This window comes from Cervus elaphus, chromosome 18 (assembly GCF_910594005.1).
Source record: "Cervus elaphus chromosome 18, mCerEla1.1, whole genome shotgun sequence".
In the NCBI taxonomy this organism is placed as follows: Eukaryota; Metazoa; Chordata; class Mammalia; order Artiodactyla; family Cervidae; genus Cervus; species Cervus elaphus.
The window spans coordinates 30,201,358-30,225,918 of record NC_057832.1 but is presented as its reverse complement, the minus strand read 5'-3'; the positions used below and the strand labels follow the sequence as shown (position 1 = coordinate 30,225,918).

The 24,561-nt window shown below is 37.1% G+C and overlaps 1 protein-coding gene, 1 non-coding gene and 1 pseudogene across 2 annotated transcripts in view; 1 reads left to right on the top strand and 2 right to left on the bottom strand.

The window, feature by feature from the left end:
• Positions 1 to 9,439: 9,439 nt before the first annotated feature.
• On the bottom strand, positions 9,440 to 9,511 carry TRNAR-GCG. The gene has a single exon. It is a non-coding gene; the product is annotated as a tRNA-Arg (tRNA).
• Positions 9,512 to 11,432: 1,921 nt separating this feature from the next.
• On the bottom strand, positions 11,433 to 11,552 carry LOC122675043 (annotated as a pseudogene).
• A 5,892-nt stretch (positions 11,553 to 17,444) lies between these two features.
• Positions 17,445 to 24,561, top strand: part of VWDE (von Willebrand factor D and EGF domains) — a 79,705-nt gene continuing 72,588 nt past the window's right edge. Inside the window, 1 exon segment of the mRNA XM_043873225.1 lies at positions 17,445 to 17,607. Within this exon segment, the coding sequence (XP_043729160.1) occupies positions 17,445 to 17,607 (163 nt within the window).

Sequence of the window (24,561 nt, the reverse complement as noted above, 5' to 3'; positions counted from 1 at the left end):
TACATAGTGCTAGAATTTCCTAGATCTTGACCATTAAAATAGGTCATTTTGAAACTCCTATCTTTTGAAATTACATTATATGTCATGAAACTTTTGATTCTTATATTTACCAAAAGAGTTTTAACTAGTGATAGTAGAAAAAAGTCGCAATAGTTTTGGCTTTGAACTTGTTTTTTGTAGATAACAGTATATTTGACAGATTTTTTCTTTATGGGTCTTCATGGTATTCTGTGCATTAATTTAGAATTTATACACCTTTATGTCTTCTGCTATCTCAATAAACTAAATCAACAAAATAGATTTCCTGATTCAACTTGATATTGAGTACTTGTGTGCTAGTTCCAGAAGAAAGTATAAATGAATTGGGAAAAAGAAAATACATATAAATCCTGCAAGTGCTCTGTTTTCAAGAAAGTATTTCTAAATGGAAAAAGGAAAATGATACATGTGACTATCAAGAAGTTTGATATTAGTGTTACTGACCAGGGTTCTTGGCCTCCTTAATCAATAGAAACTGCTAAGAGGCCAGAAAAGAATTCAGGCCAGGTGTTATTGGGACCCCTCCTGAAGCAGAAAGGAGAGAGAACAAGCAACAAGTTCCCTTGATTGCTTGCTCCCCAAGGGGGAGGCAAGCTGGTTCCTTTTATGGAATGAGGGTGGGAGTGTGTTCCGGGGTCCAGCTGGAGGGGTGGCGTGGGTGGTTTGCCCACCCCTGTGGTGGTGGTGTGTGCAAGGGGCATGCACAGTGCTCCTGTCTCTTCAGAAGTGACAGCTGGATTTTTGGTCTTTTTGTATCTTATTGTTCATAATTTGCCCCAGCTGCACACACATACAGTTATTTTTAGTACCTTATAGTTTCTTTATATTTCTAGATTCTATATAGTTTCTTTATATATTCTATTTCATTTGTCTAGATTCAAGCACTGCAGCAAAGGGTCCCGGGTCCCAGTTCCTAGCCTTCTCATTAATAAGTAGTTTAGTGGTTTTAAACTGTGCTGCTGCTTTTGATGTTGTTTTAATGTTAGCATTGTATCATTAGAGTTGTGTGTTGTTTTAATGTTAGAGTTGTGCCTACTTACAGATTTAAGGTGGAAAGGTCTTGGAAAGAAATTATGGAAACTTCAGAGATAAGAAAATGTCTCAAACTCATGTTGTGTGTTGACGTTGGAGAAGGGTTAGTATCATAGGAACCCAGTAGTCTCAAGAATTGGTTGTTGACTGAGTAAATGATTAAAGTTGTTTATCTGTCAAGCATATTAATTATCCAGTATGTACCCAATCCAATTTGAGTGAAACAAATGATTTTTATGCATTTTTTTGGTATCTGAATTATTGTGGTCAGTCTATCTTTAAATGAAAAGAATGCTCATTACTATCTTTTTACTGTAATCCCAAAACTTCATCACCGCAAAACACAGCTGTGCTGCTACTTTGACATTTATTCTATAGTTTTCAGTCATTATCATTAAGAATAGGTCATCCTGATTTATTAAAGCAAGCCGAACACTATTTAAATAATAACATTTAAAGAGCACATAAAAAAGATTTCCTGTCCAAGGACTCCCAGAAATCTTCTTGTGTTATATCCTGTTTCTAATTGTGAGTTACTAACTTGGTTTTAAGAATAAAATCTAAACATGCCGATTTGTTTTTCAAAAACGTTCTTTATTCAATTTAGATATTGTCCTCTATCATCTACAAAATACTTTTATTACAGTGCTTTAACGGCACATGCCTTTTTCACTACTGCCTAAAGTTGAAACAGCCACTCACTAGAAACAGCTTGTAGCTCTAAAAAATAACAGACAGGAAATTCACTTCCCTGAAACTAGACTGAGGATTTTCTTTGGTAGTTAGAGAGGAAGAAGTCAAAGGCTTCACTTTACTAGAAGTCTCTCATTAAAACTGTTGCTCGAGATGACATAATTTACAAGAAGCCACATGTTTCCTCAACGTGGCAGTTTGTTTCCGTCTCCTGTGGTAGTGAATGACACTCATCTGTTCCTTATTTTGAGATGCACTTCCTTTCTCGTTCAGACTGTCACAACATGAAGGATGAAACAGATACGTTCACTGTCACCTAGCAGCAACGGGCTCCCCATGTGACTGGTTGCATGTGAACTGTCAGTGTTACATATGCAGTGTTATCCTATCTCTCTTTGGAAACTCCTCTGAATGCCAACCCCACTCCCCCTGCAACCGCCCCACCACATGCCTTCTGCCTGCCTTTTGTCTGAAGAATACTTTAGCCAAAGAATAAATTTAATCAGAGAAATGAGGAACGCAGAAACAAAGGAAAACAGTCAAAGGAGACCAAATAATATTAATGTAGTCATTAAGCATAGGAAAGGACCTTTAGCTCCTTCTCAAAGGCTATAGACAATAGTCTGAGCCATATCCTGTGAGCTGTCTTATAGGTACTGAAACCCCAGAGGGAAGAAGTTAAGTGTGTGATGACCACACTGTCCCCAGGACATGAGCTGCCATAATTCTGAGAATTGGCCTCAAAGAAATGGGAGCAAATGGACCCTGGAATTAAAGGTTAACTAATTTGGAAAACTCAGCAGTGGCCACAGGACTGGAAAAGGTCAGTTTTCATTCCATTCCCAAAGAAAGGCAATGCCAAAGAATGCTCAAACTACCACACAATTGCACTCATCTCACATGCTAGTAAAGTAATGCTCAAAATTCTCCAAGCGAGGCTTCAGCAATATGTGAACCGTGAACTTCCAGATGTTCAAGCTGGTTTTAGAAAAGGCAGAGGAACCAGAGATCAAATTGCCAACATCCGCTGGATCATTGAAAAAGCAAGAGAGTTCCAGAAAAACATCTATTTCTGCTTTATTGACTATGCCAAAGCCTTTGACTGTGTGGATCACAATAAACTGTGGAAAATTCTGAAAGAGATGGGAATACCAGACCACCTGACCTGACTCCTGAGAAACCTGTATGCAGATCAGGAAGCAACAGTTAGAACTGGACATGGAACAACAGACTGGTTCCAAATAGGGAAAGGAGTACGTCAAGGCTGTATGTTGTCACTCTGCTTATTTAACTTATATATAGAGGACATCATGAGAAACGCTGGGCTGGAAGATGCACAAGCTGGAATAAAGATTGCCGGGAGAAAGATCAATAACTTCAGATATGCAGATGACACCACCCTTATGGCAGAAAGTGAAGAAGAACTAAAGAGCCTCTTGATGAAAGTGAAAGAGGAGAGTGAAAAAGTTGGCTAAAAGCTCAACATTCAGAAAACTAAGATCATGGCATCTGGTCCCATCACTTCATGGCGAATAGATGGGGAAACAGTGGAAACAGTGGCTGACTTTATTTTTCTGGGCTCCAAAATCACTGCAGATGGTGACTGCAGCCATGAAATTAAAAGACGCTTACTCCTTGGAAGGGAAGTTATGACCAACCTAGACAGCATATAAAAAGCAGAGACATTACTTTGCCAACAAAGGTCTGTCTAGTCAAGGCTATGGTTTTTCCAGTAGTCATGTATGGATATGAGAGTTGGACTATAAAGAAAGCTGAGGGCCAAAGAATTGATGCTTTTGAACAGTGGTGTTGGAGAAGACTCCTGAGAGTCCCTTGGACTGCAAAGAGATCCTTGGACTGCAAGGAGATCTCCTCGAGGAGATCAGTCCTGGGTGTTCATTGGAAGGACTGATGTTGAAGCTGAACTCCAATACTTTGGCCACCTGATTCGAAGAGCTGACTCATTTGAAAAGACCCTGATGCTGGGAAAGATTGAAGGCAGGAGGAGAAGGGGATGATGGAGGATGAGATGGTTGGATGGCATTACTGACTCAATGGACATGAGTTTGGGTAAACTCCGGGAGTTGGTGATGGACAGAAAGGCCTGGCGTGCTGCGGTTCATGGGGTCGCAAAGAGTCAGACAACTGAGCGACTGAACTGAACTGTACCTAAAACAACCAAGATGATGCTAGTCAGACCACTGATGACCAGTTTGGAGATGACTATTAAAGATCAATATGCTGTTTCTGTATTTAGCCTCCCCCCACCCCCATTTCTCTCTATAAAACCTCTTGCCACACTGGTTGTCAGTGAGGGAGGAGTTGGCCTTTGGACACATGTCTACCCTCTCCCTTTCTCAGTTGCTGGCATCTGAAATAAAGCAAACTTCCCTTTCTATCAACCTGGCCTGTTTATTGGCTTTTGGGCAGTAAACAGCCAGACCCTCACCCTTTTGTTATCAATGTGGCCAAATGATTCTGATTTGTGTGATAGTTTTTGAGATATTTAGTCTATAAACCCAGAAAGACAAAAATGCATATGTGTGCATAGGCATGCTTACCTAACGAAGCTGATTAGACTTGTATTTTCTCACTTGTTGTTCAGTGGCTAAGTTGTGTCCAACACTTTGTGACCCCACGCACTCCTCTGCCATGGGATTTCCCAGGAAAGAATACTATAGTGGGTACAGTTTCCTTCTCCAGGAGATCTTCCTGGACCAGGAATAAAACCCATGTCTCCCACATTGGCAGGCAGATTCTTTACCACTGAGCCACCAAGGAAGCCCTATTTTCTCACTACCTCACATCAAAATTTTCATTACAATTTAAAATTTAATAATAGTCCCATTTATCATGTTTACTGCATGCCAGGAATGGAGGGGACATTTCATTCACTATCTTATTATTTACCCCTCATCACAGCCCTGTGAAATATGCATTGATCCCCTTATGTTACAAATGAGAAATCTAGGACATAAGAGGGTTCAATGCTGGGATTGTCTGCCCAACCACAAAGTCTGTACTCTTAGCTGCTATTTGATCAACCAAGTTCTCTTCTCAAATCAAAGAAAACATGTTACTGAAAAGTGCACCTGGGCAGTGAAGTCAAGGAACATATGTACCAGACTTACCCAAGTCATGATTTTTGACACTCCATTCTCCTACCCATAAAATGAGGACGTCAATCCTAAGCAGAGATTGCTGGTTGGCAGCTGTACCCTAGAGTTGTGTCTTTGGTTTGACAAGGAATTTTTTCTGTATTGTTTGTTTTTAACTAGTTGTTGGCTTTTTAAATTAGAGTATTTCATAAATATTAAAAAGAAAAAAAAGAATGAAAGAAGAAAAATGCTTGGTTACCGTGAAAAGAGACCATCTAGTGCAATAGGCCCCTGTCCCCAAAAGAAAAATAGGCCCAAATTCTGTTAGTACAATAATGAGCTGGTGGTAGCAGCTCCTCCCTCTATGTGGTCGATGCCTTTTCACGCCCTAGTCTCCACCTCTCCCGGTAGTCTTGAACTAAACCACTGTCACACATTTACATTCCCTGCTCTGCCTCTGTTGACATCTGAGTATGTACCCCGTCCTCAAACCATTATTTCCCAAACTATCCTGTGCAGAGCTGGTGGGTAGGGCCCCAAGATTTCCACTCAATCTTTAATCAAAGACTTTGATACACATTATTTTTAAAATAAATCATTTATCTTAAAATAAGATTAAAAACCATTCATCTTAAAAAAAAAATTCATCTTGATGACTTTCCCAGCTCTAAAATAGTTAACTCTTAATCAGCTCTAACTAGAATATCTTTTTGTATTATTGTGCAGGTAAGAAAATACAGAAATTCTAAGAAGGTTTAAAATGTTTCAGTAAAACAAAAAGATCATACATTTTAAAACTAAGGAAGAAATAAACAATGTGCGTGGTAAGTAGTGATTAATAATAACACATACTATCTTTTCATTATCTGTGAAAGATCGGCAGACTATGGCCCACAGGTCAAATCTGACTGATGGCAGTTTTTGTGAATAAAGTTTTGTTTCAGCACTGCCATACCCAATCCTTTACGTATTGTCTATGACTGTTTTTACTCTATAATGACAGAAAAGGAGTCTCAACAGAGATTGAATTGTCTGAATTTACTATCTGCCCCTTTATAGAAAAAGTTTACAAAAACCTAGAGAAAAATCTGGGTGGTACCCGTAGAACAGAATGGTTCTGGCTCAGTTGGGACTAAGTTAGTATATAAATTTGCTAGAGTTAAGTGATGACTAAGACACTGTTCTTCTCCACTTAATTTCTCATTGATACATTTGCTCTGTCACAAACAACTGAATAAGATATTTCAGTAACTATGCTTATAAATAATATAAAAATATACAGAATGTAGTACTGTCAGTTCTCTAGCATTTGACAGGCATTATGTTAAATACACAATTTAAAAAAAATTATTTATTTTAATTGGAGGCTAATTACTTTACAATATTGTAGTGGTTTTGCCATACATTATCATGAATCCGCCACCGGTGTACATGTGTTCCCCATCCTGAACCTCCCTCCCACCTCCCTCCCCATCCCATCCCTCTGGGTCATCCCAGTGCACCAGCCCCAAGCACCCTGTCTCATACATCCAACCTGGACTGGCGATCTGTTTCACATATGATAATTTACATGTTTCAATGCCATTCTCCCAAATCATCCCACCCTCGTCTTCTCCCACAGAGTCCAAAAGATTGTTCTATACATCTGTGTCTCTTTTTCTGTTTTGCATATTGGGTTATCGTTACCATCTTTCTAAATTCCATATATATGCGTTAGTATACAGTATTGGTGTTTTTCTTTCTGGCTTACTTCACTCTGTATAATAGGCTCCAGTTTCACCCACCTCATTAGAACTGATTCAAATGTATTCTTTTTAATAGCTGAGTAATATTCCATTGCGTATATTTACCACAGCTTCCTTATCCATTCGTCTGTTGATGGGCACCTAGGTTGCTTCCATGTCCTGGCTATTATAAACAGTGCTGCGATGAACATTGGGGTACACGTGTCTCTTTCAGTTCTGGATTCCTTGGTGTGTATGCCCAGCAGTGGGATTGCTGGGTCGTATGGCAGTTCTATTTCCAGTTTTTTAAGAAATCTCCACACTGTTCTTCATAGTGGCTGTACTAGTTTGCATTCCCACCAACAGTGTAAGAGGGTTCCCTTTTCTCCACACCCTCTCCAGCATTTTTTGTTTGTAGATTTTTAAATAGCAGCCATTCTGACTGGCGTGAAATGGTACCTTATTGTGGTTTTGATTTGCATTTCTCTGATAATGAGTGATGTTGAGCATCTTTTCATATGTTTGTTAGCCATCTGTGTGTCTTCTTTGGAGAAATGTCTATTTAGTTCTTTGGCCCATTTTTTTGATACTATCACAATGATAAGCACTAGTATATTAGTTATAGTTTCCAGATAGTTTAAGTAGCAGACTTAATGTCACATTTAAACTGAGGGGTCAATGTAACAATGTCGTCACAGGAGAATATAGTGGGAGGCAGATTCTTACACAGCCTTTAGGTTAACAGGAATTTGCTGGAGGTGTATTAGCTAAATTATAAGGGGTGCATAGGAGAAGAAGAGAAAAGAAAGAGAGTGAGGATTTACAAAGACCATAGGCAATCTCTAAATTTCCTGACAATTTCCTCTAATTTTATCTTATTCCCCCCTGCAGTAAATAGATATAGGTAATGGGATAGCACTGATAAGCTGCATGAAAAATAATAATACTAAAAACAGCCCAAGCCTCAGCCATTTGTTGAACATGTTCTAAGTGCCATGTATGATAAGACCTTACATATATGGTTTGGTTTAATCCACAAAGTAACTATATTAGGCAAATACTATTAACCCCATTTTAGAGAGGAACAAAGGTAAAGAGAAATATCTTACCCAGAGTTACTAGATGGGAATGGGCAGAGTCAGATTTTCAGATGATGTGCTCTCACTTCAGAAATCATCTTAACCGCTGTATTAAACTGCTTCACCTTGTTCAGCCTCCCCAGTACAATACAGTAGCTCTCAGACCAGCTGACTTCCCATGTCAAGAACTGGAATTCTGTAAAGGACAAATGGGAGTACACTGACATGTGTACACTGCCACGTGTCAGACAGCGAGAGGGAAGCTGCTGCCTGGCCCAGGGAGCTCAGCCTGGTGCTCTGTGATGGCCCAGAGGACGGGGTGAGGATGGGCGGGAGGGAGGCTCCGGAGGGAGGGGGCATATGTACACATATAACTGTCTGCAGTGAAACTAACACAGCATTGTGAAGCAATTACACTTCAGTAAAAGAAGACAAGGTAAAATAAATTCCGTAAAGGTGGGGACATGTGGGCTCAGGGAATCAGCCTGTTGTGGAGCCTTCCGTTGGGCAGAATTGTGATGCCAGGTCCCTTTCTGTGCATCAAGCAGGGATTCCCTGATCCAATCAGCAGCAACCAAGATTCAACACATTCAAACATTAGGAAATCCGGGGGAAGAATGTGGCCATCAATTAGAGATTCTTGGATGCCTCTCTGTTTAGGTAGTCATTGAATTATTGAGCCTCACTTTAGAAATCAAGAAATTAATTCTCTGAACTGTTAAATAACTTCCCCAAAGTCATACAGCTTTTAAAGTATCAGATTCCAACTTTGAATCAAGGTTGGTCTCATCCAGTAATGTTTGTTCTTTTTTTCATATCATGAAAATTTTCATTTCTGAAAACTAAAATATCAGAAAATCCAGGAATTTAATTAAGTACACTAAAGTCTTTGGTTTTTCTTTACGGGTCTAAGCATTATTTGAAGTCTGAAAGGCTTGCTAATAAATTAATCATTCATGAAGAAAAGTTCCTTAAAATTTCAAAAATGTTGAAAGTAATTTTCATTTGCAGTATTCATAAAAGTTTGAGAATCTTTTACAAATTGACTTCAAAATTTGTCATCCTAATTTTGTACAAACAAATCTTTAAGATGTTTTACTTTTCTTCACCTAAGATCAAATGAAATGCACTGACATTTTCAAGGCAATCCATTTTAAGTAATGCTTTAAGTATTACAACTGCTAATTAAGCTTCAAAATTGAGTCATGGAAAAAAACAAAAGACATAATGTTTGCTCAAAAAAATTTCTGAGGATTTTTACATATACACCCAAAGACTTACTCAAATGTTAATAGCAGCATTATTCACAATGACCCAAAAGCAGAAACAATTCAAAATGCCCATCAACTGCTAAATGGGTAAATAAAACATACTGTATTCATACAATGGAATATTATTTGCCAATAAAAAGGCAAAAGGTACTGACAAAGCTACAGTACAGATAATATCAAAAAGTGAAGCCTGTCACAAAAGAACATGCATGATTCCATTTATATGGAATATCCAAAAAAATAAAATATGTAGAGACAGAAAGGAGATTAGCTGTTGCTTGAAAGACTGGAGATGGAGAAAGACTATGAATTGGCATAAGATTTATCTTTAGAGCGATAGAATGTTCTAAAATTAGATTGTTATGTTTGTGACCATGTGAAGTCACTCAGTCATGTCTGACTCTTTGCAATCCCATGGCCTGTAACCTACCAGGCTCCTCTGTCCATGGGATTTTACAGGCAAGAGTACTGGAGTGGGTTGCCATTTCCTTCTCCAGGGGATCTTCCCAACCCAGGGATTGAACCTGGGTCTCCTGCATCGCAGGCAGACGCTTTACCATCTGAACCATCAGGGAAGCCTATAATGTTTGCACAGCTCTGTAAATATGCTACCATGCACTGAATTACACAATATAAAAGCAGGTCAATTTTATTATGTAAATTAACAATACATCTCAATAAAACTATTTTAAAAAATGAGTTTGTATCTTATAAAAATCCAACTTATTTCAAATTGAACTAGTGTGAATGTTTTGGACAGTTAGACAAAAATGAAATATCCTGACAGCTATTAGCCTGCTTTGTAAATCTATCAATTTCCTAAATAATGGAGTTACTGCTTCAATATTATCAAGCATTCCTTCTGGAGTTAAAGAATTTAATTAATTACATATTACAAGTTATCATTGTGAGGCTCAAAATGCTTTGGGATTTAGAAAAGGATGACAACATAAACCATATAAATAAAAACAGAAATGTCACATAGCTTTACCATCTGCTACAACATTTTATTTAAGCTTCTAGAAGAATCTAAATAATATTCAAGTGTAATCATGACACTAGCCAGACATTTCAATTATAAAGGTGTTGTATAACATATACTTTAGATGCACGCATTATTGCTTATGTATATGAATGGCTATTGACAGGGAAAATATACCTTTTCCAACTCCATTTAAAGTAACTTTAGTATTCTAGTCTCATTTTTAAGCCACACTGTAGAAGATAGGAAGTTGAAACAAGTTAATTTTTATATTAAAATAATGATTTTTTTAAAAGCTGCTTTTATTGTTTGTGCATCAGAAACTAGCATGATGTTGTAGGTCAATTATACCAATACTTCAAACAACCGAAGAAATAAACGCTTAGAAAAAGAGATCAGATTTGTGGTTATTGGAGGCTGGGGACAGGGGAATTGGGAATTGGATGAAGACAGTCAAAAATACAAACTGCCAGTTATAAAATAGGTAAGTACCAGGGATGTAACATACAACATGATAAATACAATTAACACTGCTGTATGTTATATACAAAAGTTGTTAAGAGTGTAAATCCTAAGAGTTTTCATCACAAGGAAAATACTTTTTTTTCTTTTATTTTGTAGCTACATGAGTTGATGGATGTTCACTAAACTTACTGTGAGAATCATTTCATGAGGTATGTAAATCACATCACTATGCTAGCTACCTTAAACTTATACAGTGCCGAATGTCAACTATTTCTCAATAAAAGTGGAAAAGAAAAAATAGAAAATAAAGTTGCTTTTATTATATACAAATAACAGAAACAAAATCTTTGAAAAGTAGTAATTTATCAGTCTTCTGTAAAATATGCTGAATTATAAGGAAAACTGCTTAGGTACTAAGACATGGTCACCATGTTGCAGTCTATGTGATTTTGTACTGTTGGCTGATATGTAATCAGGTTGTCATCTCTATATGAATTTCTATTTAAAGTACACTCAGTCAGGGGTTGAAAGTGAAAGTCAGTCGTGTCCGACTCTTTGTGACCCCATGGACTATACAGTCCTTGGAATTCTCCAGGCCAGAATACTGGAGTGGGTAGCCTTTCCCTTCTCCAGGGGATTTTCCCAACCCAGGGATCGAATCCAGGTCTCCTGCATTGCAGGTAGATTCTTTACCAGCTGCATTGCAGGTGGATTCTTTACCAGCTGAGCCACAGGGGAAGCCCAAGAATATTGGAGTGATTAACCTATAGCTTCTCCAAGGGATCTTCCTGACTTAGGAATCGAGCCGGGGTCTCCTGCATTGCAGGCAGATTCTTTACCAACTGTTATCAGGGCAGCCCATTAGTAAGGGGTTGAACCATATCTACCTCTACTGACCATCTTCAGGAAACCTCCGTGAAACCAGTAACATCGAGATATGTTTAAAGGAAGGGCTTTCTTTCTGGCTGATGGGTTAAACATTCATTCTTTTTATTTTATCTTACTTTAGGTTACCTTTTATTGAAGTATAGTTGTTGTACAGCATTAGTTTTAGGTCTACACCACAGTGATTCAGTATTTTTATAGATTATACTCCATTTAAAATTCATATATTAAACTGATAAGAACAAATACTATACTTAATCTTAGCCAAAATGCTGAGAAGCAAAATAATGGCTATATGTCCCTATGGTGTACAATAAGGGCTTCCTTGGTGGCTCAACAGTAAAGAATCTGCCTGCAACACTATTCAATATATCCTTGTTGCTGGTTTAGCTTATACATAGTAGTTTGTACCTCTTAAACTCCTGTTTCTATCTTGTCCCTCTCCCTGTCCCCCTCCCCACTGATAACCACTATTTTTTTCTTTATCTGTGAGTCTATTTCTGTTTTGCTATAATCATTTATTTGTTTAATTTTTAAAATTCCACATATAAGTGATATCATACAGTATTTGTCTTTCTCTGAATGACATATTTTGTTAAGCATATTACCCTCTAGGTCATCCATGTTATTGCAAATGACAGAAGTTAATTCTTTTTTTATGGCAGAGTAATATTCCATTATATATATCTATATCTACATGATAGATATATATCTTCTTTTTACATTTCTCTGTTGATGGACACTTAGGTTGCTACTATGTCTTGCCAATTGTGAATAATGCTGCTATAAACATTGAGCTGCATGTATTTTTTCAAATTAGTGTCTTTGTTTTCTTCAGATATATGCCCAGGAGTGGAACTGCTAGGTCATATGATTGTTCTATTTTTATTTTTTTGAGGATCCCTCATACTGTTTTGCATAGTGACTACACCAATTTACATTTCCATCAACAGTGTACTAAGGTTCCCTTTTCTTCACATCCTTAGTCAATTTGCTATTTGAGACTATTGATGATAGGCATTCTGATGGGTGTGATGTGACATCTTATGATTTTGATTTCCATTTCTCTGATGATTAGTGATGTTGCTGAGCATCTTTTCATGTGCCTTTTGTCCATCTGTATAGTCTTTGGAAAAATGTCTCTTCAGGTTGTTGTTGTTTAGTCACTAAGTCATGTCTGACTCTTTGCAACCTTATGGAATACAGCATGCCAGGCTTCGCTGCCCTTCACCATGTCCTGGAGTTTGCTCAAATCCATATCCATTGAGTCAGTGATGCTATCTAACCAGTACATCCTCTGCTGCCCTCTTCTCATTTTGCCTTCTGTCTTTCCCAGCATTAGGGTCTTTTTCAAAGAGTCAGCTCTTCACATCATGTGGCCAAGGTATTAGAGCTTCAGCTTCAGTATCAGTCCTTTCAATGAATATTCAGGGTTGATTTCCTTTAGGAATGATTAGTTTGATTTCCTTGCTGTCCAAGGGACTCTCAGGAGTCTTTTCTAGCATCACAATTTGAAAGCATCAATTCTTCAGTGCTCAGCCTTCTTTATGGTCCAACTCTCATATTGTACATGACTACTGGAAAAACCAGAGCTTTAACTGTATAGATGGACCATTGTTGGCAAAGTGATGTTTCTGCTTTTTAATATGTTGTCTAAATTTGTTATAGCTTTCCTTCCAAGGAGTAAGCATCTTTTAATTTCATGGCTGCAGTCACTGTCCGCAGTGATTTTGGAGCCCAAGAAAATAAAATCTGTTACTGTTTCCACTGTTCAGTTTATCTGCCCATTTTAAAAATCAGATTATTTGGTTTTTTGATATTGAGTTGTATGAGCTATTTATATATTTTGGATATGTATTCCTTATCTATCATTTCATTTGCAAATATTTTCTTCCAAGTAGATTGTCTTTTTGGTTTTTTTTGATGGTTTCTTTGTTGTGCAAAGCTTTTGCATTTAATTAGGTTCACTTGTTTATTTTCCCTTAGTAGACAGAGGAACCTGGCAGGCTACAGTCCACAGAGTCACACAGAATCACACATGACTAAAGCAACTAAGCATACAGACAGGCCCCCAAAAAATATTACTATGATTTATGTTAAAGGGGGTTCTGCCTACATTCTCTTCTAGGAGTTTTATGGTTCCAGATCTTACATTTAGGTCTTTAATCCATTTTTAATTTATTGTTGTATATGGTGTGAGAAAATGTTCTAAATTCATTCTTTTATGTGTAGCTATCCAATTTTCCCGGCAGCACTTACTTGAAGAGCCTGTCTTTTTCCGTTGTATTTTCTTACCCACTTTGCTGCAGATTCACTGACCATAGTGCATGAGTTTGTCTCTGGGCCCTCTACCCCATTTCATTGATTTTTTGGTCTGTTTTTGTGCCTGTACCATGCTCCTTTGTTTACTGTAGCTTTGTAGTATAGTCTGAAGTCAAGGCACATAGGACCTCCTGCTTTGTGCTTTTTTCTCGATTTCTTTAGCTTATTCTTTTACTTTTTTCTATTGTGACAAAATATACATCACATAAATTTACCATTTTAACCATTTTCAATGTATAACTCAGTAGCAATAAGTATATTCACATTATTCTGCAACCACCACCATCATCCATCTCCAAAATGTTTTCATCTTCCCAAATTCAGACTTTGTTCTCATTAAACAATAACTCCCCATTGCCCTCTCCTTCTCCCCCAGCTTCTGACAACCTCCATTCTACTTTCTGTCTCTGTGACCTTGCCTACTGTAGTTATCTCATATAAGTGGAAACATGTAGTATTTGTCCTTTTGTGTCTGGCATCTTTCACTTAGCAAACTTCATTGTCAGAAAGTCCTTTATAAAGCTGAATAATACTGTATTGTATTAATATACACTACATTTTGCTTACCATTCATACATCAATGGACACTTGTGTTTAATCCATGCTTTAGCTACTGTGAGTAATGTTGCTATGATCATGGATGTAGATTCATTCTTAAAACAAGCTCTCATGCCAGGCATGCAGCTCCCTGCTCTTAGCTTATTTACATTGTTTCCTAGAGATGTGCTACAATAAACATTACAAAATTCACAGTTAATGGTTGCTCTCAATGTATTGTTTTTAATATGTCAAGTTTGCCGACTCCTCATTAAGAAAAAGGTATTTACTATTGCTGGGAATGAAATGTCTGTCCCATTTAGTTTCTGTGTCTGGAAGCAATGCCTCCTGAATATAAACTCAGTGCCAGACCCTCAAGATTAATTTGCAGAGCTCAAAAATTGATCTGATGATGCTATTCTCTTCTCCAAGGCCATTTCTATCAAACTTTCCCTCCCCGCACAAAGAAAAAAAAAAAAAAAAAACAGATGTGTCCACGTGAGAGACAGGTTTTCTCATTTAGTAAAACTTACATGGGCCAAGGAATTCATGTATTATATAAGTGTGCATTTTTCAGGTTCCTCCAAATTATACTCAGCACTGTAAGAGGATAACACTGAGAAATAATGCTATAATAAAAAGATAAAAGGAAAAGTACAATTATGTGATACTGCATCTTGGTTTTATTACCTGCAAACTATTATATATATTTCATGTCAGCTACCTTGTGCCACACACTACCTAAGTGCTCTCTCTCCAGAACCCCCTTCCTCCACTCCCACCACCACATATACTTAAACTACTGTTTCTTAAACTCTATGGGGTGGGTATTATTACCGTCAATCTCACTGCACAAAATAAATGAGGTTCAGAGGGGTTAAGTGTGCCATCCAAGGTAACACAGTAAACAGGTAGCAGATCTAGGCGTCCTGACCTCAGGATTTGTGCACTTATCACTGTCTTTTTGTCCCCTGAATTTGGAGGTTTTGGCCATATAAGTTCAGCATAATTTTGCAAATGAACCTGAAAAGAACTGAGTTATTTCCTTTTTCAAGGACATTACTGTCTGAAATTTTTTCTTGATAGGTGTTTCTTTTCATTCAAGTTATATTGTACTTATTAGTTCTTGGCTTCACTTTATCTTCCATACAGGCATTCTGTATTATTTCTCTCTCAGTGATATTTTACACATTTTACACAGTGCATTTTACATATACCATTGGTATTTAGAGTACCATGCCTTCATTGGTTATTCTCTTTTTCAAAAATAAAAAATTTAATATGAATATTAACCAAACTTTTTATGAACCTCACTAAATAATGTATGTTAAAATATGCTTTTTATTAACTTTTGTTTTTCCCCACAGTACTTTAACTAGTTTTTATTCAGCCTATTCTTGCAGACTCAAGTCAGCATAGATGAATTTTCCATTGAAAACAACTAAGTTATTTTCAGCTTTTTCCACTTAACTCACTAGTGTGAAAGAAATTTTGTTCTCTGTTACAGGTCTATTGTAAACTCATTAACTGGTATTCATCAATCAAAAGTGAAAGGAAAAATGAGACCCATTTTACTTTAATTTTTTATGCTCAGGGTTTGCTGAAAGTTATGTAAGTGATGTTGTCTTCCAGTAAAGTATAAAAGTTGATTGCATTTTTATAGATATTGTTGTGTTGTTCACCGTGTCATGTCCAACTCTTCTGAGACTCCATGGATTGTAGCCTGCCAGGCTCATCTGTCCATGGGATTTCCCAGGCAAGAATACTGGAGTGGGTTGCCATTTGCTTCTCCTGGAGATCTTCCTGACCTAGGGATCGAACTCAAATCTCTTGCATTGCAGGCAGATTCTTTACTGCTGAGCTCCCAGGGAAGCCCCTCTATAGATATTGTTGGACAATAAATTTACAAAAAATGTCTGATATGATTTAATCCTGACTATAACCATTACTTTATTTCTGGTAATTTCACAAATAAACTGAAGAAAACTTAATGTTTACTTTTCTGTCCCAGTGTTATTAGGGCTTTGATAAGCTGAAACAAAAGATGCAGACTAAAAAATCTCTGGGTTTTAAACCTGCTCACATCAAATTGTTCTTTTGCGATTAGACTTCAAGATGAAACTCATCTGTCCATCTCTACCAGAAACTTATGTTTCATTTTTTTCTATAAGATTGGGTGCCTCTTCTGCATGTAAAAGAGGGCTAAACACAAGCTTTGTCCAACATTAAGAATTTTTTTTTCCAAGATGAATACTCATCTTGAAGTTTGAAACTGGTTTCAAACTTTTAAATGGAGATTTCTTTCAAACAAATTATAATCAATTTTTAAAAGAACTTCTTTATTCATTTGGGCACCTACTGCCTCTATCACTGTGCACAGTCCACATTTCAATCCTCCGAAACTATAGATGGAACTATGGCGTGAACCCTGATGCCCACCAGAACTCCTGGACCACCATCTGTAGACCAGTGTCTTATTTCCCCTTAGGTACCGGTTCTGAGGGTGAAGCCCCAGCTGATTAATCAAAGGATTCAAGAAGTGAGAATACCAGAGAAAAACCATGAGAGTAATGTTTCATATAAATATCTAAATGCTCTCCTCTTTGCTTCTGAAAAACCTGCCATATAAACACAGGAAGAGAGCTGCTAATGGTGAAACATTAATCTCTACTTCCTCCCATCATTCATCACTGAGGCCTGAAGTGGCAAGAGCAACTCCTACGAAGCACCTTTTAGGACAAACCAGCACCCCTCATTATCAGGTAAACAGTCCATCTGTGAGTGTAATTAGGGGCACTGCCCCTTCCAACAAATCCTACAAGGCTTTTTTTTTTTTTTTTAATTGGAGGTACACCTGAAGAGTTTCTGGGACCAAGTTCTCCTAAAGCATTTGTTAGAACGGGGAGACGCGAGATTCCAAGTCACAACCTGGGAGTCTTTCCCCTGAAAGTACGACTGCTGGGGCAACCCGGGTGGTGGAGCTTAGCCAGGTCCCGCGGGGCGCGCGGCAGTGTCCGGGGACACGTTGGGCGTGGTTCTCCGGCGGGCAGGCTCTCGGTGTTGTCACCGGAAAGGACCCCCGGGTCCCACAGCGCGGACGCGCAGACGACCCTGAAGGGCTAGCAGAAACGGACTGAGTCTTGTGGTAGGAGGACGGAGGCGCTGCGGTGGCACCTTCTCGCCCGCACCCACGGCCAGGGCTTAGCGACGTCTTTGGCCCACCTGTGGCAGCAGCGACGCCTGGCGGAGTTTGGTGCTGACGCTGGCGTGGATGCTCTTGGTCCCCGGGAAGGGTTGGCAAGGTAGGGCGCTGGCGGATGGGAGCTGGGGCGCCACCTGGGCCTTTGGAGGAGGGGGCTCACTTCCCGGACGACCCGTGGAGCGTGCCTGTGCATCTGTATGGCCGCATCCAGTATCTGTTCCACACCGACCTCCGCGCTAGCCTTCCGCCCTCTTTGAAACGGTCACTTTACAGCCTTGGTGCTATTCAGTTTTCCTTTGCGCACAAGCGATTGTTGCCTTCTCTCCTGCTGTTAAGACCCTCCCTTCCGTTTTTGTCCTTTTGTTTCCCGCTGATACCCGCTTCTTAATGTCTCTTTAATTTCCTGTAAGAAACTTTTGCTGAATCTTCCAGGTGTCCTAGGCGACAACTGGATTTGAAATAATCCGAAAGGAGTTCAACTCCAAACTACACCACTTCTTCTCTACCCCTGGAAATAATAAATTAACATTTTACCCCTACAATAATTCAGTAAGTTTTGTATAAGATATCTTTCGTATATCGGTTAGAATCAGTTTTGCTACTGTAAAATAGATCTCTGAGAAGAAATCACTTCAATCCAGGACAAAGAACACTTGGTTTAAAATACAGTAAGTTATGACAACATTCGTTAGTCCTTCCTGATTGCTTTCTGTTTGCACAGACAGGAGCATTAAATAAAACTTACTTGTAAGTTTCCGTATGATTTTCAGAAATCAATCTGTGTAAAACTATCTGCAGCTTCTAAAACAAAGATTGGCTCAACATTTATAAAAGATAAGTGCATAATTTTACTTTATCAGCTTGTTGCTCTTCATCAAGTTGACTAAGGTAAGTTTGCTCTGTAAAACAGGGAAAGCAAGCACTCTCCCATGAAAAACTGTAAAAAGATTAGAACCCCATTAAGGTATTTCCAAAAATGAGAGGCCTCAACAAGCTATCATTGATCCGTACTTTCTTTGGCTGCTTACACATTAACTAGATCTTCATTAAGAACTGTTCAAAATACATGTAATAATATGTAATATTAATATGTGCTTCTTACATTTAGATAATATGTTTCCAGAAAAATGACCAATATTTACAGAGGAATTTGCTTCAGTGTTTACTATAGCTCACGTTACCCCTTCTTGCCCTTTATAATAACCCACTCCAGTATTCTTGCATGGAGAATCCCATGGACAGAGGAGCCTGGTGGGCTACAGTCCATGGGGTCATAAAGAATTGGACACAACTGAAGCGACTTAGCATGCACAACCTCTCTACTAAAGGTGAATATTAACCGTTACCATATTCTAAGCTCCTTGCATGGTAAAGTTGAAAATAAAGTTTATGATAAACTTATTTATGTCCTTATAGTAGAGATAAAAGGGGAGACAAATGGAACATTTTTTCCAAATAGCTTTACCAAGATATAGTTCATATACCATGCAAATAATTTACAGTGTACAGTGGTTTATTATGGTATAAAATGATCTCTGGGTTTATTTATATTCACAATTATGTGCAACCATTACTATAGTGAATTTTAGAACATGTTTATCACCTTGAAAAGAAATACTTTACTCTAGCTATACTCCCCTTATACCCTCCTCCAAACTCTCCACCTTCCCAATCATAACCAATCACTAATCTATAGAGTTTCTGCTCTGTAGATATGCCTATTCTGGATATTGTATCTAAATGGGATCATATAATAGACTGACTTCTTTCATTTAGCATTATGTTTTCAAGGTTCATCATGTTCTAACATGTATCAGTACTTTCTCTCTTTTTGTGATGGAATAATATTCCACTGTAAGCGTATACCATGTTTTGGATATAAATTAATCAGTTGGTGAACATTTGGGTTGTTTCCACCTTGTGGCTAATATAAATAGTGCTGCTATAAATATCTGGGTATAGGTTTTTGTATGGACATATTTTCATTTCTTTTAGAAATATACCTAGGAATGGACTAATTGGATCGTAGGGCAATTCTCTGCTTAACCGTATCAGGAATAGCCAAATTATTTTCCAAAGTGACTGCACTGTTTTTCATCCCTGCAGCAGTATATGAAGGTTTTAATGTATTCACAGTCTTATCAGCACTGATTATCTGAAATTTTGATTCTGACAATTCCAGTGGATGTGAAATGATATCTTATTGTGCTTAGATTTACATTTCTCTGGTGGCTAATGATGTCCAAACATCTTTTTCATGTGCTTGAACATCTTGCATATCTTCTTTGGAGAAATACCTACTCAAATCCTCTACCAATTTTTGTATTGGGTTGTTGGCCTTTTTGTTGAGCTGTGTGAGTTTTTGTATAGTCTAGGTGCAGTTTTCTTAGTAGGTATGTGGATTTGCAGTTGTTTTCTCCCATTCTGTGGGTTGTCTTTTCACTTTCTTGATCATGTCCTTTGAAGCATGCAAGTCCTTGCTTGCCTGTCCTTTGTTTCTTGTGCTTTACTATCATATCTTGAAATCCATTGCCAAATCTAAAGTCATGAAGATTTACCCTAATGTTTTTGTCCTAAGTCTTAACATTTAGTTCTTATATTTTGGTCTTTGATTAATTCGGAATTAATTTTTGTATATGGTATAACCAAAGGGTCCAATTTCTTTTTTTTGCATGTGGCTATCCAGTTTTGTTGAAAAAATTGTCATCCCTCCCTTAGGTACACGGGTTTATTTCCGGACTGCTAGTTTTCTTTACCAGTCTCTGTCTCTCCTTATGCCACCACTACACTGTGGTGTTTACTGTAGCTTTGCAGTAAATTTTGAAATGAGAAAATGTGAGTCTTCATATTTTGTTCTTCATTTTTTCTTGTGATATCTTTTTCTGGCTTTGATATCAGGATAATACTGGGCTCATAGAATGAGTCTGGAAGTATTCCCTCTTTTTCTAGTTTTTGGAAATGTTTATGAAGAATTGATATTATTTTTTGAATGTTTGGTAGAATTGAGCATTGATGCCCATCTAGACCTGGCCTTTTCTTCCTCTATATTTGAGTCTTGTCTTTTTACTGATTCAGTCTTTTCACATCATATAAATCTATTTGGATTGCTTACTTTTTCTTGAGTCAGTTTTGTACTTTGTATCTTTTCAGGAATGTGTCAATTTTATAAAGGTTCTATAATGCATTAGCATGCAACTGTAATAGTATTGCTTAATAAGCTGTGTAGTTGTGTGCCCTGTTTCATTTCTAATTCTATCAAGTAAGTTTTCTCTCCTTTTTCCTTGGCAACTCTAGAACTGTATCAACTTTGTTGATTATTTTTTTTAAACATCTTTTGATTTCACTGATTTTCTCCATTGTTTTTCTATTCTCAGTTTCATTAATTTCTTCTTTAGTCTTTCAAATTTCTTTCCTTTTTCCATTAGATTTAGTATGTGCTTTTTTTAAATCTTCAGGTGAAAGGTTAGTTGATTATACTGCGATCTTTTCTTTTTTAATATAATTTTCCTCTAAGCACTACTTCAGCAGCATCTCACAAATTTTGGTGTGTTGTATCTTTATTTTCATCCTTTTCAATATATTTTCTTATTTCCATTTCTTTTATCTCTTGGTTTGCTCATTGTTTAATTTCCACATATTTGTAAGTTTCTTAAATTTCTTTCAGCTGTTGACATATATTCATTCTACTGCAGTTAAACAACATATTTTGTATGATTTTGTCTCTTCAAGTTTATTGAAATTTGTCTTAGGGTCGAATGTATTGTCCATCCTGGAAAATGTTCCATGTGCTTTTCAGAAAAATTTATATTCTTCTGTTGTTGGGCATAGTGTTCTATAGATGTCTATTAGGTCATGTTGGTTAAAGTGTGTTGTTCTGGCTCTTTTTCCTTTATGATCTTCTGTCTATTTTTCTATTCATGTTGAAAGTGGGATATTAAAGTCCCAACTATTGCCTTTGAAGTAAGTATTTGTTTTTCTTGTTTCTATCAGATTTTGCTTCATGTATTTTTCCGCTCTGTTATTAGGTGTCTGTGTTTATAATATCTTTCTCGTGGATTGAAACTTTTACGGTTATAAAATGTCCCTCTGTATCTCTAGTAACTTTTTTAAAAAATATTTTTGTCTTATATTAGTATGCCAGTCCAGTTTTATTGTGGTTCCTGTTTGCCTGATGTTATTTTTCATTCTTCTACTTTCAATCTATTTGTATTATCTTCAAGAGGCATTCATCTTTTAATATATAAAGGAGAACAAAGTAAAGAGATTTAGCAGATTCATCACCTCTCTATTTGACCTTGCTTTTCACACTTTTGTGTCATTGTAGAATCCATAATACAATTTTGAATATTAGAAGCTTAATATTAACTTTTTATTTATCATTGAATTTGAAGCTAAACAGTGGTTTTTCTCTTTCCCACATCCTTGGGAAAGCTATATAATTTTTTTTTCTAATTCACAAATATTTGAAATTCCTGTTGAGCAATATGCTGCTGCTGCTAAGTTGCTTCAGTCGTGTCTGACTCTGTGCAACCCCGTAGACGGCAGCCCACCAGGCTCCCCCGTCCATGGGATTCTCCAGGCAAGAACACTGGAGTGGGTTGCCATTTCCTCCTCCAATGCATGAAAGTGAAAAGTGAAAGTGAAGTCGCTCAGTCCTGTCCGACTCTTAGCGACCCCACGGACTGCAGCCTACCAGGCTCCTCCATCCATGAGATTTTCCAGGCAAGAGTACTGGAGTGGGTTGTCATTGCCTTCTCCACTGAGCAATATGCTCAGTCACTAAGTCATGTCCTACTCTTTGCAACCCCATGGACTATATAACCCACCAGGCTCCTCTGTCCACAGAATTTCCAAAGAATACTGGAGTGGGTTGCCATTTTCTTCTCCAGTATACCAAAGTTTTTCTAATTATAAACTCAGATATTATGAAATGCCTGTCTTTAGGTATATAAATATATTTATCAAAAATAAAATATTTAGTTTATCATATTTGTCTGTCACCCAGTTATGAATTAGGAAGTAAGCTAGTCTTAGCCATTGTATTAACCAATATATTAACATCATACAGGTTACTTATACCTACAAACAAAACTAGAAAACTATTTACATATTGTATCATTATATATCTATTATTTATAACTTGGTATGTTTTCCCAAAGTATTTGAAACCCGAATATTGCAGATTCTATTATATACTACCTAGCTTCTTTAAATCCCTTTGAGAAGACAAAATAAGTAGAAATGTAAGTTTTAATGTATATTTATATGTACTTTTAAGGGAAAAAAATGTTATATTGTACATTTGCTAGAAAGCTTCACATATCATTCATGTCATGAAATTGTCTTATGAGTGAGATATGCTTGTAGAGTTATTCTTTTAGTACTTTGAGAAGTTAGGCTTTCTGATTCCTGAATGGCAGCCCAGACCAGCCACAGTTAACTATGCTCCCTTCTAGAGTTAAGGTTGTAATGAGGTTTTTAAGAGTGCCACTCGTTCATTGCTAATAAAATTTAATTTTTTTCTGCAGAGACCTTGAACATTTAAAGAGTGACTAGTCGGTTTAGAGGGGAAAATTGTGAAATAAATAATACAAAATATCAGCTATTGTTAATTATACAATTAAGAATTTTCCTCTAAAATAAATATCAAAAATTTAAAAATTTCTGTTCAAATATTATATGGTTCTTCAGTACTGTCATTGTCATAATGTGATTGTTTCTAAATTTATGACATCATTAATTTTGGATTAGGAAACAGTTACTCAAAGCAGCAAATCAAAGGAAATGTGAGAACTTCAGAAGTGCTTAGCAAGAAGAAATACTGCACAGAATAAACATGGAGTTATTGACTTTCTCCCCAAGATAAAACTCTATTGCAGGATAAGCTCAGAGAAGACATTTCAATAATTACACAAACCTCACTAGTGATCTCGTTTTTAAAGTATTTTCCTTGGTTTCTAACCATGTGCAATCTTCTGATGCTGACAGGGAATTAGAATTATTTCAAAATTAAATCAAATAATAGCACATCCTCTGACTTCTACTCTCATACGTTTTATAAAATATTTATCTAGTGTTGACAAATTGAGATTGTCAAAGTCACTAGAGCCTTTGGGGACATTTTAACTGGTGAAACTAGAGACAAAAGGAAAAAGAACGTTTTGTGGTCATTCCTAAAATCTTTTACTGAAAAAGATTCTTTAGGGAGATCTTTTATCTTGCAAAACAATACCTTTTTTCCCCCAGTTTAATTGCTATAACTATAAACAAAATAAAAGCAAAACATTTTATAAGCTATACTTGTGAGACTGACATGCAAATTAATATCTCTACTTTATTGTGCTCCTTGTTTTGTCTGGAAACTGATATTTGTTTATCAACACTCTAACCTTAGGTTATATAATAACTATTTGAGAGTTTTATTCAGTTAGATAGACTTTTTCCATAGTTAGATACTTTAGTAATAATTAAATTTTTCTTTCCCTTTTCTATTTCAAAGATACTATCCTTACTGTAGTGTTTCCCTTGGACAAACAGAATACCTAACGTTGGGAGATTTTCTGCCTACTGTGTAAACAAGATACTCCAAACAAAGGCAGTTTCATCTGTTTCTCGTTATGTAAGAGACAAGAGCCTCAAACAAGAGCTGTATTTCCAGGATAACTGTTTTCATCACTTTCTCTTCTCTCTTCTTGCTGGGAAGAGGCACTTTATGTTCTCTCTCTGCGAATTTGACAGAAAAAGTATCTTCCAAGCCAACCTCTGCTCAGAAAATGGCTTTCCTAAAAAGCTACAGAACTAGCTTTTCCTCAATTTTCTTCTCTTGTATTTCCTTCAAAACTGTTCCCCTCCACCTCATTCACTTTCCTGTGCTTAGAAATAAAAATCAACTTCAATACTTTTATAGTTAAAAAAGAATAAAATTTTAAAACTTCATATTTTTTTCCTGTACTAGAAAAAAATGCAAGAAACTTTAGTATGAGGGCATTTTATAAAAATTACACTAGTGTTAAAAGATTAGTTTACTTTGCTGCATTTCAGGACCTGGCAGAGATGGGATTTGGGGGTGCATGTGGCTACTGTGGCAGAAAGCAGGTCATAGAGTGTCAGTTATGGCATTCAAACCTGGAGGACCCAGTTGTAGGAATAAACAAATCTTGACCCAAAGCAATCAGCAATTTTGTTGTTTAGTCACTAAGTTGTGCCCGACTCTTTGCGCCCCCAGGGACCGT